The sequence below is a fragment of the Brachionichthys hirsutus genome, chromosome 11 (genome assembly GCF_040956055.1).
Source record: "Brachionichthys hirsutus isolate HB-005 chromosome 11, CSIRO-AGI_Bhir_v1, whole genome shotgun sequence".
Lineage (NCBI taxonomy): Eukaryota > Metazoa > Chordata > Actinopteri > Lophiiformes > Brachionichthyidae > Brachionichthys > Brachionichthys hirsutus.
Genome location: NC_090907.1, coordinates 8,485,725 through 8,502,555, shown reverse-complemented (window position 1 = coordinate 8,502,555; position 16,831 = coordinate 8,485,725). Strand labels below are relative to the sequence as shown.

The 16,831-nt window shown below is 38.9% G+C and overlaps 1 protein-coding gene across 1 annotated transcript in view; it reads right to left on the bottom strand.

Moving 5' to 3' along the window:
- Positions 1–16,831, bottom strand: part of nbeab (neurobeachin b) — a 143,968-nt gene that overhangs the window by 54,875 nt on the left and 72,262 nt on the right. The window contains 2 exon segments of the mRNA XM_068745474.1: positions 2,553–2,699; positions 9,564–9,688. Of these exon segments, the coding sequence (XP_068601575.1) occupies positions 2,553–2,699; positions 9,564–9,688 (272 nt within the window).

Sequence of the window (16,831 nt, the reverse complement as noted above, 5' to 3'; positions counted from 1 at the left end):
AGAAATGAGAAACGCCTTGAGAAGGTCAGGCTCCTCTTGTCTTCCTCTCACATGCTCATCTTGAGTTTCTATTTCACACAATGTTCAGATACAAAAAGATTCATTTAATGCCAGTACAAGCACAGGGAGTATTTTCAATGTTTGTGGGGGAGCAGAACTAATCATAGGCTCTGAAACCACAACTGCCTGGTCTCATGAGTGGCGCCTCCCCTTTGGCGGCAGAAGCACAGGCACTGACCCAACGGCTGGCAGGAGGAGCGCCATTGTTGACAGTCGGAGATCTCTCATTAAGGCCGTTCATGCCGGAGATTACAAACAGATCTAACACAGATGGCTGATCCTTACCATTTACCATCTCGACAAAAACATTTCCTATGTTTTAAGGGAGGCATCTCATATAAAAACCTGAACTCAACTTTATTATATAAAAAAAAAAAACATATTCTAAAAAAAGTCCACCTCCAAATGCCTTTCAACTATAATTTCACAAATCACAAATATTCCTCTTCACTGCTGTGTACAAGGTCAACACTCTTAGTTCCATTAGAGCAGGTATGGGCAAACTACGGCCCGCGGGCCATATGCGGCCCCTTGTGCGTTTTAATCTGGCCCGTCGAACTTTTCCAAATTATATCATTAAATAACATTTTATTATAATTAAACCTCATTCATTTTACCTTTTTCCCCTGTAATGCTAAAAGGCCGAATCCTTTCATGTAATGACTTTTACATGTCATTTATATTAGTTCACACAAACCCTCCATCCATCTGTTCCTGGCCCCCCCTGTCATATTTTAGATCCCATTGTGGACCGCGAGTGAATACGTTTTCCCACCCCTGCATTAGAGCATAAGTTCTCATTCAACTTTAACCCTTAGCTTGCTCTTTTGACCAGAAACGCTGAATTCACCTGACAGACACGGATCGTTTGGTTACCTGATATTGCTGAGACGGAGGAGGGTTTTAGCCTCATGCTCTGAGATTCAAGTGTGGAATCTTAGAAATGATTTCAGCACTCAGCAGTGCCCTGGTTCTGCCTGAGCTCATGTCCTAAGTCAAGAGTTACTCAAAATTTATTTTATGTGTTAATGCATATGGACTATTGAGGCTCCATTTGCCTCTGATGTCAGGAGCTTTAATCTCGATCTAAAGATCTAGTTAGCTTTAATTCCACTCAAATAAATGAGTCAGATGTTAGTCTTCCAGGATTGATTTACACCTTCAGTAGTTTGCCTTTTTTTTACATTGAAATATGGCCTGATGGCCCTTTAAATATCTTCAGTTAGTGATCAATTGTTTAATATTATCTGGATTTGGACTTTGCAAAGTTATGCAGCCATTCTAGATCTCAAATAATTTGTTGATTTGTTAATGTTTTATTATACATGCATTTTTACATACAACTATGCTGTGTGAGGTCCAGTGTGTAAGATTCAGGAATGAAAATAGAAGATTTGCATATATTCTTAAATATGCATTTTGTTGCGCAGCATCACCAGAAATCATTTTGGTCACTGCCTTAGAATGAGACTTCTATAAGTACTGAGGGAAGTGGTCCTCTTCCATAGACTCAGACAGACTGCCATGTTGCACCTTCATGCTTCTAGAATAATGCAGAATTGACAAACTAAACACTCGCACAATATAGGGGCTTTCAGGTTTTGAAGATTTTTGCAGCACTTTGAACTGTGTTCTCGGAAAGGGCACAATGGGTGTCCAGCAATCTGTAATATCACCACTAGATGCCTCTCAATCCTGCACACTGGACCTTTAATAAAGTTTAATCAGAATAATCAAAGGTTTGGAAGAAGAGTTGTGTTTTCAAATGGTTGAACTTATATTTTATTATAATAGATGATTTTACTATGGCCTTAAGTAAGCAAAATGAACACAATAGCACAACAGAATTTCTAGTGCAGAACAACACTGTTTTGGTATGCAAGATCTTAATTAAATATGACGGCAGTCAACACGACCAGATGTGGAAGGTTGTCAGCCATCCTGTGTTGGTACCCTATTAAATCAGAGGGCAGGTTAAATGAGGCTGCTGTAAAGTTAAGTATCAGCAGGTAATGGTTCACATCAACTTTCATCAACTGTTTGAGGAACCAAATATAAATTGTGACATGTGTGGACTGATTATTGTTCCGGTGTTAGTTTAACCTTAGAAGACTTGCCTCTGGACATAAACACTCGAAGAAGGAACCGTGCTGAAGGGATCCAAAACAAAACAGAGGAGGACACTTATCAGAGCAAGACGATATGTACCTGTCAAATTTCACCAAACTGTCTAGATTAGAACACATATATGAAGTGTTTAACTTTGGACCCTGTAGAACAACCTCTAAAAATAAAATACAAAAAAGAGACTGAATATTAAATATTACAAAAAGGCCAAATATCATAAAAGCCCCAACATTGACCCATCATTTTCTTCATATGATGCCCCCCCATGATGTACACCATTAAAATGCAAGCTATCGGGAAGAAGCGCTGATCACCAAATTCAACGTTGTCTTGAGGAGAACGGAGGTGCTGCTGAGCTGACTTACCACCCAGGTTGTCCATCTCCTTGTCTTGCAGCAGGCTAACTGCATCTTCATCTCCTTCCAGCATCAGCTCTGTCTCAGCGACCTGGCTGACAGTGGATTGGCTGCAGAGGACCTTCTGAGATTGGACCACTTTGTCCTCCTCTGTGCCTGCTGGAAGAAACATGGGGAGAATAAGCCACTAAATATTGAATTCTAACCACTAAAGCTCAGAGTGGCATACGTCACCATGATTAAAAGGACACAAATGCAAGGTTGCGATATTGCTTGAAAAAGTCCTACCACATTTCATTGTCAGCAACACACTACTCTATAGTTTCAATTGATAAATTTGAGTTCGACAACACTATCTCCTCAGTCTGTAGAATATTAAATTGTTCAGTGGAACTACAGAATTCCTGCCAATGTAAGGCAAGTAAATCTTAAATATATTATGTATTTCAGCAATGCATATGGACAATATAACGATCACATGATAAATAAAATAAGATAAAATGCATTAGCATCATAAGAGAAAATCTAAGTAAAACAAAAAACTGAAAAGAAACCAGACATTTATGATCCCATAATGCATCCCGCAGATACAGACCTCAACACTAATTGTAAGTTTGAGAAAACAGAGTATGCATTCAGATTACAGTTGAAAAGTATGAAACAGAAATGATCACTTGTGTAAACCACCAGTTGTAACATATTTTACACATTTCTGAAACCTCAAAACAACTGACCAAACCAGACATTGTAAGCACATTCCTGACAGGCAGAGTTAACTTTATTCTAATTGAGTTCTCATAAGTTCAAACAAAATAATCAGTTTTTCTAAGATCGAAACATGCATCATGTGTAACCAAAGGAATAAACTATGAGAAATGTCATGCGTGCATTTACAACATATGCAGGACGAACCTGATCTAAGATGCTCTCTAATGTAAGTTTGCCACTGCATAAGAAGGAATGGTAGAGTAAATGTTCATTCGCTGAATATATTTTACATGGTTGAACATCAGAGGATTTTCAGCTTTTATTTTGAGACAAGATCGAGGATGAAACGATCTGTATATTTAAAGACCAACAGCTGAATCGGGGAATACGTCTCAAGCTCGTAGTCTTTTAGAGATATTACACACACACACACACTTATCAGCTTAATGTCCCATATGTGGCTGCCACATATGTGACACAAAATGCAGGAAATCATGAGGAAAAGGTTTCGTACGAGAAAGGACAAATATATATCAAGAAATAGGAGGGGCATGGCAGACACCCCTTGGACATGTTTCCTTTCAGCACAGCTCTTAATTCCCCTCTCCATCCCGAGAGGAACAAGTACCTTCCTGCTCTGTCTCATATCTCAAGTGCTTTCATCAGAGTGAGGGAAGAAGTCAGCGTGTTTCGGAAATGAATTCTGTGTAATGTTAAAGGAAAAGCCAGCCAGCGGTCAGAGATCAAAGCAGAATGAGTGAAATTCAAAACTGTAATTCTGTAAACCATCATCATGCTCAGAGTAAAGGAGGGAAACCTCGGCAGACAGGCCGATGATCTGACTGGCAAATCTGTACATGCTTGAGGAGACCAAATAAACCATGTTGATTTCGATATGCAAATAGACAACATGGACCTTTTTTGATTCCAAGTTTAGAAATGTTTGTTGGACTCAGTTTTGAAAATAGGGCTAGAAATTTTCAAAGGAAAAGTAATATGGTTATAAAAGGAAATGTAGAGCTATGACTCAAGAGAAAATGTGATTATGTGTGATAGTCTGATGATTCACAGACATCTTTATATTAAAAGTGAGGCTGTGAAAAGGGTCACCATTTGTCACTATTAAAGGATCTACTATGTGATGGTGTCATTAGAAATAATACTATGTGTTCACCCTTGACCACTAAATGTCAAAACAAAGAGAACGACTCTTTGAATACCGGTATATGATATAACTCATAAGAATGACCCCCCAAAAAAAGATGAGCAGTCAAGTAAAGTGTTTAAACAACAATTTATGCCTTATCACCCTTGTTCAGAATGCTATTACGTTAGTCAAGTTATCATACATGGAATAAAAAAAAATACCATAGGCAATGCAATTTAAAATGGTCATGTTTATTTAGGTAAAGTAAATTGGAAAAAAGTGGATTTTGAAAATAATATGCACTCACTTCATAAAATTAAATTAGAGAATGCTTTTAAGAAATAAATTATAATGATGCTTCTCAAAAAGACAGACAAGCGAATAGTCTATCAAAAGCCACAGTCAGTGATTCACAACATGTCTGAAGAAACAGTAGTTTCATTTCATGTCCACTCTCAAGTCCATCAGGAACTGTGCCAGGAGAAGCCACCGATCTCACAGGTCCTCTTGTTCAATCACTGCATTGAAACTGATTCAGAGTGCACTAATTACACTCAGAAAAGTGGATTTCAGGGCTTTTGTGACCCACTTTGAGGCTGAAGAAGATCTGCCGGCTGTGACCAACGGAGGATGTCTCTGAGCTCTCACTACTGGGTTTCAGTAAGGTACCAGGCTTCTTGGGTATCTACCAATGGTATACCGTGACACACCTTTTCTTCAAAAACTGTGTAACAATGTTAAAATCTTGAATCTCTAGCATCAGGATGAGAAAAAAAAATCACTTGAGATGAAGGGTCTCAATACAAAACAAAAATAACTAACTAAAAATAAAAATAGATTTTTAGTTTCTTCCTGCTGTCAGCCATGAAGGAAATCAGGAAACAAGGGAGATATTATTATTTTTCATCATTACTTGATGTCTTTACATAACGTGATTCCTGTTGAAACTGTATTTGGTGCTATCGTAGAAAGCAATGAGGATCACTCTGAAGTTCAAACCTATGCAATATCAACTCAATCAGAATGTTAAATGATAAAGGCAGCATTTCACAGTATTAAATTTCATTGTAATAAAAAAAAATATTTGGGGGATTTTTTTAGATTCCAAGTTTAGAAATGTTTGTTGGGCTCAGTTTTGAAAATAGGGCTAGAAAGGCTAAATTAACTCAAAATGGACATATCAAATAAACCACATTTCACGATACAAGAAAGGATTTCTGGAGAATTGTGTGGCACGAACATTTCATTTTTTAAAGCCACATAGAGCCAGTGAACATGAGACTTTCTAAGTGTCCTGCAGTGTGTGTTACACACTCATCACTGTCAGTGGAGACAGCGTGTTCAGCTGATGTTAATGGTTACTTACTTTAGGAGCAAAAAATAGTATTTACTCTTTCATGAATTTGTTTGACCAGAAGATCAAGAAAAACCAAACAGGCAAATGCTTGACTCTTGTTGGAGTCACTGATTGTTAATTGACATGACAGGCAACATTCTGGACAAAGCCAACGACAAACAGCTGTCTGAAGTTCTGTCCAAACGCAGACTTGGAGAACGAGCTCAAATCTGGAGCTTTTGCAGGACTTATTCTGTTTTGCATCTCATTCTGTCAGATCTCTGCAGATAACATGCATTTGGAAAAAGCCTCAGTTACTACACAATCTCATGATAATTTGTTTTGAGCAGTCATTCCAGAATCCATGAATAATCTATGGACGGCACAAGCGCTCTACATAATGATTTTAGAATATCTCTCATGTGCCCCAGACTCTCTGTTTCCTGCCTTCCTTCACGGCCTCGCCATGGTCTACAAATTCCACATGGACAGAAAAAGTCCAGTCCGCGGGATTGTGTTACCACCAGGGCGATGCAACTCTGTTCTTGCTTTTCACTTTTATTTACTCTGCACTGAAAGATGAAATGAGGAAGAAAAAAACTGACAGCTTCATACTTCCTGTGATGCAAACGGTTTGTTTTCCAGAGCATGTGTTTTGAGACTGTGAAAGTAAACATAATAACTTTGATGCAGAGGAGTTTATACGGTGCAGACACTTCCTCTCGGGATGATCTTTATTTAATATCATGGGATGTGCACGGTGCGTGTCTCCTGTGCTGCTAGAGCTTACAAACAACCTCATATTCTCTCATGCAAAACAGTAACAGCTGAGTCTAATAATCCCCACATCTGGACCTGAACGTTAGGCACTGCACATAACGGTTTCTTGATAAATCGTGCACTCATTTAAAGGCTGCATTCAAATGTCTAGATTTGCCTGTAAGTAAATTCCCAAATGTCATTTGTCTCTGTTTAATATCTTTGATCTGGAGAAGGTTAATATCACATCACACGGCTGGTGCCCCCGCAGCAGTTAAGAGCTATAAAGAATTCCGCCTGTGGCAATCCACTCACGGAGAAGCTCCTCACCTGAAATGAGACAGCAAGGACACCTGGAGGTAAAACACCCCGTTAAACACTTGGATCAATATTAACGTGACTTCCATTTCATGCTTGCCTAATTCCAATCACCTAACAATATACGCGGATACTGGTCTTTGGCTAGCTGCAACAGGGAAGGTTATTACAGGCAGAGGGCAGAGATGGAAGCTGCTGGCTAAGCTGCCAATGGTGCTAATAGACAACGAGGCAGAGTTTAACCTCCCGTCACACACTTCCTTGAAAGTACGCACTCTGAAACACACAGGAACACGGTAAATTAAAGTAATTACAATGGTGCAAAGGTTTTGACAATTTTCTTGTCAGAGGATAATAGTTTCTTACAAATGTAATAATAATTCATGATGTAAAATTTATGATATAATACTGTTTTCATTTTACTTTGTAGGATAACCTCCATTCAAAATCTATGCTTTAAATTCCCTCAAATGTTTCTCAGTAGGCGAGATCAAAGAAGATTGTGACTCTTACACGGCATTGCCACGGTCCAACTTCTGGGCCTTTATTCCGCCTCCGATGTTCCGTGTGATTGCAATGATGAATGTGTAATGGGGTTTCCGTTAGTTCCATCTCTATAAGAGTGCCAAAACAGGCATCTGTTTGAATGCGAGGCGGAAAGGCAGGATGGGGATGTGAGGTTTTAACTATTTAATATTCAGGCAACCCACATCAGCCAGTAGCATTTGGGGGCTAAATCCAAGAGGAAAAAAAATTGTTCCTTTGTAATACACATTTATTCTTTACAAAGCACTGCTTGACACGTATGCTAGATGCCGTGCTAGACCCAGATGCTGCTGTGTTAAATTTTAAGCCTCATTTGCTCACAGAATGTTGGAACACTGTTAAAAATCACACAGCAGAGCAGCTTTTACACCGAATGGAGTTCATTTCTGACCGGCTTTAGATACTGTCATACTCTCTCCTAAACTACCAGGTGTTAAAACTTTAGTAATTAGTATCAAGGGCCAAGCAAATGAAAACTTTTCGCTTTTAATCTCTGGCGCCAATTTAGTTGGCAGTTCACTTAACTGTTGTATAGAGTCCTTGTCAGATCTAGGACAGAAAGCATGAACATATTTCCCCAACCTCTGAGCCTTTGCACCAGAATTCTCCGTTAAAGAAAGGTTCTACGTTCAGTATAGTGCTAATTAAAAGAGAATATTCCTGTGGGGAAATAATGTAATAAATAATCATAATAAATTTAAAGCAAAACCTTACAACTCTCACAGCTGACAACATCTATGGATGCTCTAGATGGTACAAAGGATCCATTTTATTTTCACTCGTAACAAAACTCGACCTCTGCCGTGCAGCCGCATCAAAGTCTGCGTGAAGAAGCCTGAAAGTGCAGCTCACCTCTCAAAAAGAGCAAAAAGGCATCAGACTGTAGGTGATCCCTTCCCTTGACAAGTTCATACATTACTCATAAAAGCAATCTCATGCCAGCAGGAACTCAACAGCTAAAACAGATAGCTCTAAAGCGTATTTGGATCTAATGAATGAAAACATCATATGCATTTTTTTGTCACAGATGTCACTAAAGAACCTGACACACACATAGTGTTACATGCCTGCAGTGCCAGACAGGCCTACTCCCAGAAATTATGATTGCAAAGAAGAAAAAAGGCACAAGCAGAAGCCAGATCCTGATCAATAGGTATAGGATATATAGCAACAATATATGGATTATGTATGGAGACATATTTTATTTTGATGCTTTGATATATTTCTCAGGTAGGCATTGACGATGTTGTGGAGTGTCTTTGCCCATGATACTGAAATTCTTGAAAACCATTAACATTTTGAAGCAGATTTAAGTTCCACAGCTGCAACGATCATTTCCTTGACTCCACCCCAGAGCGGTATAAACATACAATCAAAAGCCTGCAAAATTAGCTTATGCCTAAAATTAATGTAACCACAACAAACTCTAAGCAAACACAGCAATTATTGCATGTGTCTCTCATATGGACCACCTGCAGCTGAGGCAGCAGCTGGCATGCGTTTATTCACAGAGCTGCCCTGATCTTCATGCAGCAGCCATGGCAGAGCTAGTTGAAAGCAGCCAGATGACACACCCTAAGCCTAGCCAACAGTCGGCTTCAATTGCTCAACACTGAGACAGCCAGAGGTCAGTGAACATTGTAACTGTGATGCCTGTGTAAAGTAAAAAAAAGACACTTCAGTATTTTTCAGAATCACTCTCTTCACCCTGATTCTTCCAATACATACAATCTGCTATTCAATTACTGGAGAAAGAGAAGGGCCAAATGTGCTCAATAACATTGAGGCGCTTTCCTTTAAAAGACAGTGACGTGACATTTTGCAAAATTGACACAAGGTGGCTGGCAACATTACAAGACTGCTTGCGTCAATAAGAAAAGTTTCACGCAAAGACAAGAAACAACAAAGGAAGGGATCCAATTTGTGGTCTTGTGTTCTGGTGTAAATAAATATGTGCAATAAAATGGATGTGAAATGTTCAATTCACCAGACTCATAAATATGCTCACCATAAAAACGACACACTTCTCCTTGCTAAACTATACGGACAAGCCTGGGTTACCTTCAGTGGCTTTTATATGCTTTTGCTATATATTTTATCATCAGGACCGATATTTAATGATGAGCTACATTTAATATGGAGTAATAGCGCCATTAAACTTCCAGCTCCATAATTCTAATGTGATTTGAAAAATGCTCAAACTCACCATATTCCTGCAATGACTTGCATGTGGCATCCAAGTGGGTGGAGCCACACGGGTTTCTGACAAATCTCCGCCTCCGCCGCAGGTCATCTTCCCAGTAGTCAAGACGCCAGAAGTTGTACGGTTGACTACGAGGCAGAGAAAACAGGTAGGTTAGATGGTTTGACTGCAGGAGCCTTCCCTAATCAGGGGAGAACAACTTGAGTAAAATCAGGCTACAGATACAGATTTATTAGGCTGACAAGTGGCGTGCTCTGCAGAGGCCCAGTACCATAGCTCTGCTAAAGCTTATAGCATCAGAACAGCAGGGAGCAGCACAGCCACTGCACACATAAATCACAGCCACTCCCATTAACAAATACAGCATCAAATTACAAGTATAAATGGCACAGCTTGGCTCCTTTTTTTTTTTTTTTTTTTTTTACAATGTTTTTTAACAAGTCTTGTAAATCAAAGGTAGGAACCTCAACACAGACCGCGTGGGGTTTAATGATCAGAGTCTAGGGGCGATGGGGTATGAGCTTATAAAACAAACCCCCTCCTTGCATATGTGGTGCCATGATTAAAATAATGTGTTGAAATATTCATTGAAATGATTCCCAGAGCCCTGGAGCAACCCGATAGAAAATTGCATTTTTATTCATTATTAATAACAGTGAATTAGGGTCGTAAAAAAAGGAGAGAAGAAAACAGTTCCAGCATGTGGTAACCATCTTTGTAAATGATTATTCCAACATTAGTGTGGACCTGGGATAATTTTATTGCTTGCAGCTAATGCAAACCATTAAGCACCAAGACTAGCATTAGGTTACTAAGTGCTGCTTATTCCAACTGTGCACTAGAGCTGAGCTATTTCAAAGCCTTCGTGTTTCCTTTAGAGGGGAATGCAGCAAAATAATCATGTCTTAATTTACCTTTAACAGGGAAGAGAAATATAGTAATTAAAATATAATAGTGATTTGAGTAACTGGTGTTCAGACAATGGGACGGTAGGATTTGTTTACATCAGACTAGCATGACGATAATTTAATATTGTGCAAAAAGCTGCAGTATGCGTATAGGTCAGAGATACAACCACAGCGTGCTCATAGTTTAACGTGCTTACTTAGCTTTATTGTTATTAATTACAGAAACAAGCACATGCACCACAATTTATTCATGTTTTATTATATTTTGAAAAAAATATTCTGCTAGTTACAACTAACAAAACCTTCCATCTTGCTCTGTCTCCAAACCCAAGTACAGATTTTGTGTGTAGGATAGAGTAAAACCTTTACTGGCAGCCGTATATTGTATTGTTTGGTTTCTGCTGCCTTCCCTGCCACATTATTGAAGTAGTCTAAACAGATTAAAGTGTTACAGGGGATCGCATTACAAAATACAGCCAGCTCCAAGAATGTAATATCTGCAAATGTCTGAAATCAAAAGGCTCAGAAGACTTAGCTGTTCTGTGACAGCAACAAGAGCTCAGTTTCAGCTAAGTATCAATCAAAATTGTGTGTGTGTGTGTGTTTCAATGTGCACTGATTGTATGCACAGCATATCATGAGCCTCTGTATGTAAAGCAAGACTCAACGCCTTGAGCTTGTGCCTTGTCAATCTCTCTCACGGCTTACCCGAAAAATAGAGAGATGTCAGGGGCCTGAAAGGAGAAACCCACATAAATGATATTGTAAATGCAAGATTACACAGTGTGAAAAATGTAAATCCACTGTAGGCAATTGAGAGATTACTGCTGGAGATTATGTCAGAGACAGCAGATGCCAGTGGGGGATAAAGCCACTACCTTGAAGATTACCTTATTAAGGTATTAACTGAATTTGGTGCATTTGGTCGTTCATTTGAATCCAAATGTAATTTTTTAACAGAATATCTTAATTTATCTGACAGAAATCAAAAGCTCAATAAAGAAAAAGCTGAAGTTATAACGATTGACAAATGTTTGGATGCCAACATCTTGATGCATCTTCCCTTTGTTCCGTCCTTTGCAGATGGTTTGAGTTTGGATGTGGTATTCTGCTGCAGGACCTGATACTCGAGACTATGTGGTTGGAGCTAGACCGGATTTTGACTGTGCCAAATTGCTGTAGTGAAGGAACCTCCTCTTTAAGGGTGGTCTAAAAAGTTCTCAGGAGGATTGACTCCTGATGGAAGCTGGGAGCTACTGAGCTTGCAAACAATGGATTTTCGGGGGTGGAAGCAGGCCACCAAACAGCACAACAATTGTCCGGATCAAAGAAGATATAAAATATTTTGTCAAAATTAAGCATTTGGGACTTAGAAAGCACATTTCATACATTTCTGTTCTTTAATACAGAGAAATTGTAAAAGCTAAAGATCAGATTGGACTGCTACATTTTCCCCATAAAACAATCCCGGTTTCAGAATCATTAATAGCAAGCTAGTTGTCTGTATGACAACAAATTGTCCATCCAATAGCATTATTTATTAAGCGGAGTTTGCTCGAGACCTCCTTATTTTCCACATCAAATGTGTCTGCCTTCATGACAACCATAAAGAATTGCTGTGAGCCGGCCTCCAAGAAACTAGCTAAATTTATTAGTCCCGTCACCCATCAATCACCCAAATGGATTTCAAACCGCAATTTAAAAGCTAATTTTCCAGCACTGATAACCTACAGGAAACAGGAGCACCATTATTTATGTATGCTTTCAGACTTGTTAAGTGCAGCGGGATAAATGTGTAAGAAGACTATCGTCTGTGCTCCTCTCTCTCAAATAGGTATTTAGAGCACAGCTCTCCTCAAGGAGCCATTGCTGAGGTTTCTGAATTGACAGATCTAACACCTGCGTCTGCAGGGAATGCATTTTGTTTATATAGGAAGAGGGAACGCTGACAGGCATAATTCAAACTAAGATGTGGAGGAAAATAAAAATAAAAGGACTGATAACAGTTTTATAGGAAACTATAACATCTTTCTAGAAAAGAGATACTTTTGACAGTTGACAAGAGCTCAATTGTGTCTCAAGTGTGAGATATTATTTGTGCTGCTATTGCAGCAAGGACACTATTTTATCTTGTCCTATTTTGCCTGATTATTTGGAGAATGACACTCAAACAAAAGGGTAACACAAGACAAACCCTTCCATTACCAAGTCAAAGGTGTTGGATTGAGGCCTAGATTATGTACCAAATAATCAAAACTCAAGCCACAAAAATGAGGATATAAAAAAACCATACAACATGTTGCAACTACTTCCCCACAATCACTCAAATTCAAAGAATAGCCTCATGGATCTAAAAGTAAAAATGCCATATGGTGGAGATAAAATCTCTGAATTAAAAACAGTGTCTTGTCAAAACAAATAATTTCCTTCGTGATTTTCCAGTCGCTTAAACTGGATTGTCGCACTGAAACATGTACACAGCTGTTTTGCAGACAGATGAGGAACTCGAGGTTTATGATTTTCTTTTTATTCTATTTATGCTCTGTAGAGATTTGTGCTCGGCGGCCGAGAGAAAGCACAGGGACATGCTGATTCAATAAAACACCATTATACTCCCTTTAAAAGCTTCCATTGGTGAAATGAGTTAATTCTAACAAATGCCTCTAATCAGTGACAATTCTATTCAGAGGCACAGTGACTGGTTTCTATCACACACACAATGGGACACTGAACACAGATCACGTCAGTGCAACTCTTGGGACAAGTGGTCTTTTCTTCCATTTTTAGTTGTTCTATGAGTTTGTAAGTCTTGAAGAGCTGTAAAAAAACTGATCTGAAAACTTGATTACAAATTAAACAGGCTCATATGAAGTTTCTTGATAACTGAACAAATATATAGCACATAACACAATATAGAGGAATTCCAGCATTATTTTTCATTCAAGGAATATCAGAAAAAAACTCTCATCTATCCAAACAATGATACTCAATTGAACCCATCCTTTGATCTCATGAAAATGACAACCGCATATGCAGATCTGTCGGGATACGGATTCCATGTACTGTTCCATGAAAACCATCCGGACGCCAGCAGACACAAAGATGAAATGCTGTCCACTTGTACTTTATTTTTGGCGAGTGCTGCTAGATTAAAAATATTAGACTGCATGGTAAGCATATGGTGATGAGCATTTCTGAGCCCACCGCTTTCAAAGCAACCTATAAAAAAGAAAAAGAAAAAAAAATTCTTAGAAATAACTCCATCTATAAAAACGTATCAACTTTTGATCATGTGTCGATCCAATGCCAACTCTTAATTAGCCTCATGGTCGACATCATGACCAAATTAATAGAGGGCTGCAGATCATCACATCCCTTTAAAGTTAGCATCACTAGACTCAACACTGTGGAAGTCATCAAAGGTATGATCCAAAGGCTTTCGGTTACTGGATACAATTTAAACAGATGGAGAGATAATGGACACACACGAAGGACAGAGGACGAAGACAGAAGGAAAACGACACATGCACGAAGACAGGAGCAAGAGCTAAGGCACAGTACTGTACTGTCTGTGAACTCTACTGGATGGCCAGCTCTGTGGCTGTCCATCATTCATTGAAATGGGGCACACCGAGGTGATGCCCAGCTTGATTTGAATGACCGGTGAAATTGATGATTGCATGAATGGTCTTTTTCCAGAGATAATTAGCAAAATGTACAAGGTTAAGAGCACCCTCAGGGAATAGTCTGATGTGGGTCAAGAACAAATGTAAGCAGGGAGGACATCAAGGAAGAACAAAGGAACACCATGCTTAAAATCAGATTTAAATGAATAACATCAAAAAAAGAAATAAAAAAAACTACTTTGAAGGACCTGTGTTTTTTATTGTGATAGTGATTTCCATTTTCCATTTCCAGGAAAAAAAGAAGAAAAAAAAAAAGAAGATGATGTGGTTTGTCTGAAGTTTGTGCCAAAAGTATTTTGCTCCCTTCCAGTCAGGGAATATGGTTTGCAGGCTGAGGCATCTCTGCAGAATTCATTTATAATGGTATAATGTGACATGTCTTGTCAAAACATTGCAGCGCCCAACTTTAAAAGCAAACATTAAATTGACCACATGAATCGACACGGAACATGGAGAAGATGATTTTGTTACATAGGATGTAAGACTAATATCTTTTAATCATATTATATTGTCAGACTGGATTTCGTTTACACTGCCAGGCTCAACCAGAGACATTGGCCTTGCTTTTCTACCTCAGTGGGGTCATCAGACCTTGAACCCTCTGAGGCTGTAAGATCCACTGAAGGTGCTCCCCGCTTGTCCAAGTCGACCTATATTAGAATTGATAACCCTTTCAGACGAGACCAAATACTTCGGGCACGTCGTGAGCAAAAAGGTTCATTCCATCACAAAGTTATTATCCACGAGGAGATTGTTACCATTTATCAAGAGGGAGCAATGAAACTCACTGTTAGTCAAGGGAAACGGCTGTTTCACTGCCTTAGCACAGATCAATATGTGCCGCCATTTTCTCCGCTCTCCCCTGTTACAAAAAAGTAATTATACAGAAGAAATGTTGACAATCAATAGACTAGTCAGGTAAGGTTAAGGTCTGCTGAGGAGGCCAGGCTCATCCGTCAGCTGTCACTGATGCGGATGATGCGAAAACGGTAGCCGGCCTGGGAACAAAGGGGGGCTTGTTTCCTTCAGCCCCTTTTTACATTTCTGTTACGGCAGGTTATGTCGAAACAGTCATTACCTGAGGAACGCTGGTGTATGAATGGTAGAGGACGACAGGAGAAGCTCATTGAAGCTCACACTGTGATGATTTCATCGTCAGTAATAAGGTTTAAGGTCAGATTACATGCCAAAAATAAAAGATGGCTCAGGTGCCAGTAAAATACTGCCTGCATATTTAAAAAAATAGATCCAGAGCCATAATTATTCCCTTTAATAACAATATATATGTCTTAGAATAAGTCTTATGTAACATAAAATGGTGGCCATTATTCCTCAATGAATTCATCAGCCTCACCTTGACGTCTACTTTCATTGTAGACAAGACTTTATAATCCACTGGCAGGGTTCAGAGGTCAACAGCAGAGGGGACCAGAGGGCAGGGAAAATCACTCGTTCCCTGGAAAAACTCCGAATCCAATTTTCAACTTGATTTATCAGTGTAAAGCTAAAATTGATAGCGTGTCATTACTGGGCAGGGAGCTGTCTTGGGGAGATGTATCAAAGGCTCCTCATTTTGATTTAGCACAGTGGATCAATACGACCCTATACTGTTTCAATTTGAAGAGTATTGATTTTCCTATGCTTACTCTATACACGGGGACATTCATCATCAAACAAGCATGTAGTATGAGCTAACAGGGCACCAGTGGGTCTGATCTGCTTATTCCTCACTGATGTCACATGACCGGAGCGCATCTGTTTTCAAGCGTTGCACAGATTATTTCCTTATCATCAGTTGTTGTTGCATGTGCTGCGAAAAAAATTTAAATGCAATTTAACACAGAATGTACAACACCTCAAAAGGGAGTTTCCCTTAGAGATGCAGATCAGCAATATGTGTGGAATTCACAAAATAAAATCATTTATCCAGTTGTTGAACAGGGGGTCACGAAGTGCAGATGAAAACAGACAATGGAGGAAAAAGAAATAATACAGAAAATATACTTCATTTTCCTGTCTACCAAAGGAAAAACATTTGTAATAGATCGTACACTAATGATGCATTTCCTTTGGCCTATCTCTGGGCAGAATTTAGAAATAAAAGGCAAAGCAATTTCAGTGCATGAGTACCTCAAAATGCTTGAGGCCTTTACATTTTACAAGAGCGGCATAAATGGGAAAGTTAATGTAGCATTGAATAAGACTAAGCTGCTGAACTGCAACACCGCCCTGAGCTTGTGAGCATATTGCATCATTTTTCTTCACCAGCAGGTTACCATTAAATCTGAATTTGTTGAAGTTTTGTGGTGTCATTTACAATACAGCCACTCTCTATGACCTTTTGTTTTAATGCAAATGCTATGCCTCTGGCAGGGACCCCATAAATATTTGAACAATACCTTCAGAATTCAATCCAACAGATTTTTTCATGGGTATTTCTGTTAAGGTTCAGTCAGTTTCAAGGGAATCTGAACTTGAATATTGTAACCTTTTCAGTAATATTTTTTTTCAATTGGCGATATTAATATGCTAAAAAAATATTTTGTTCAAGTTAATGCCTTCTGAGAAATGAAAACATCCCAGTTTATAAATCCATTATCATGATAAATAGATAAATAGCCAATGTAAATAGACATTAGCCAATGTGCATACAATGCTATAATCATCCATGAAAATG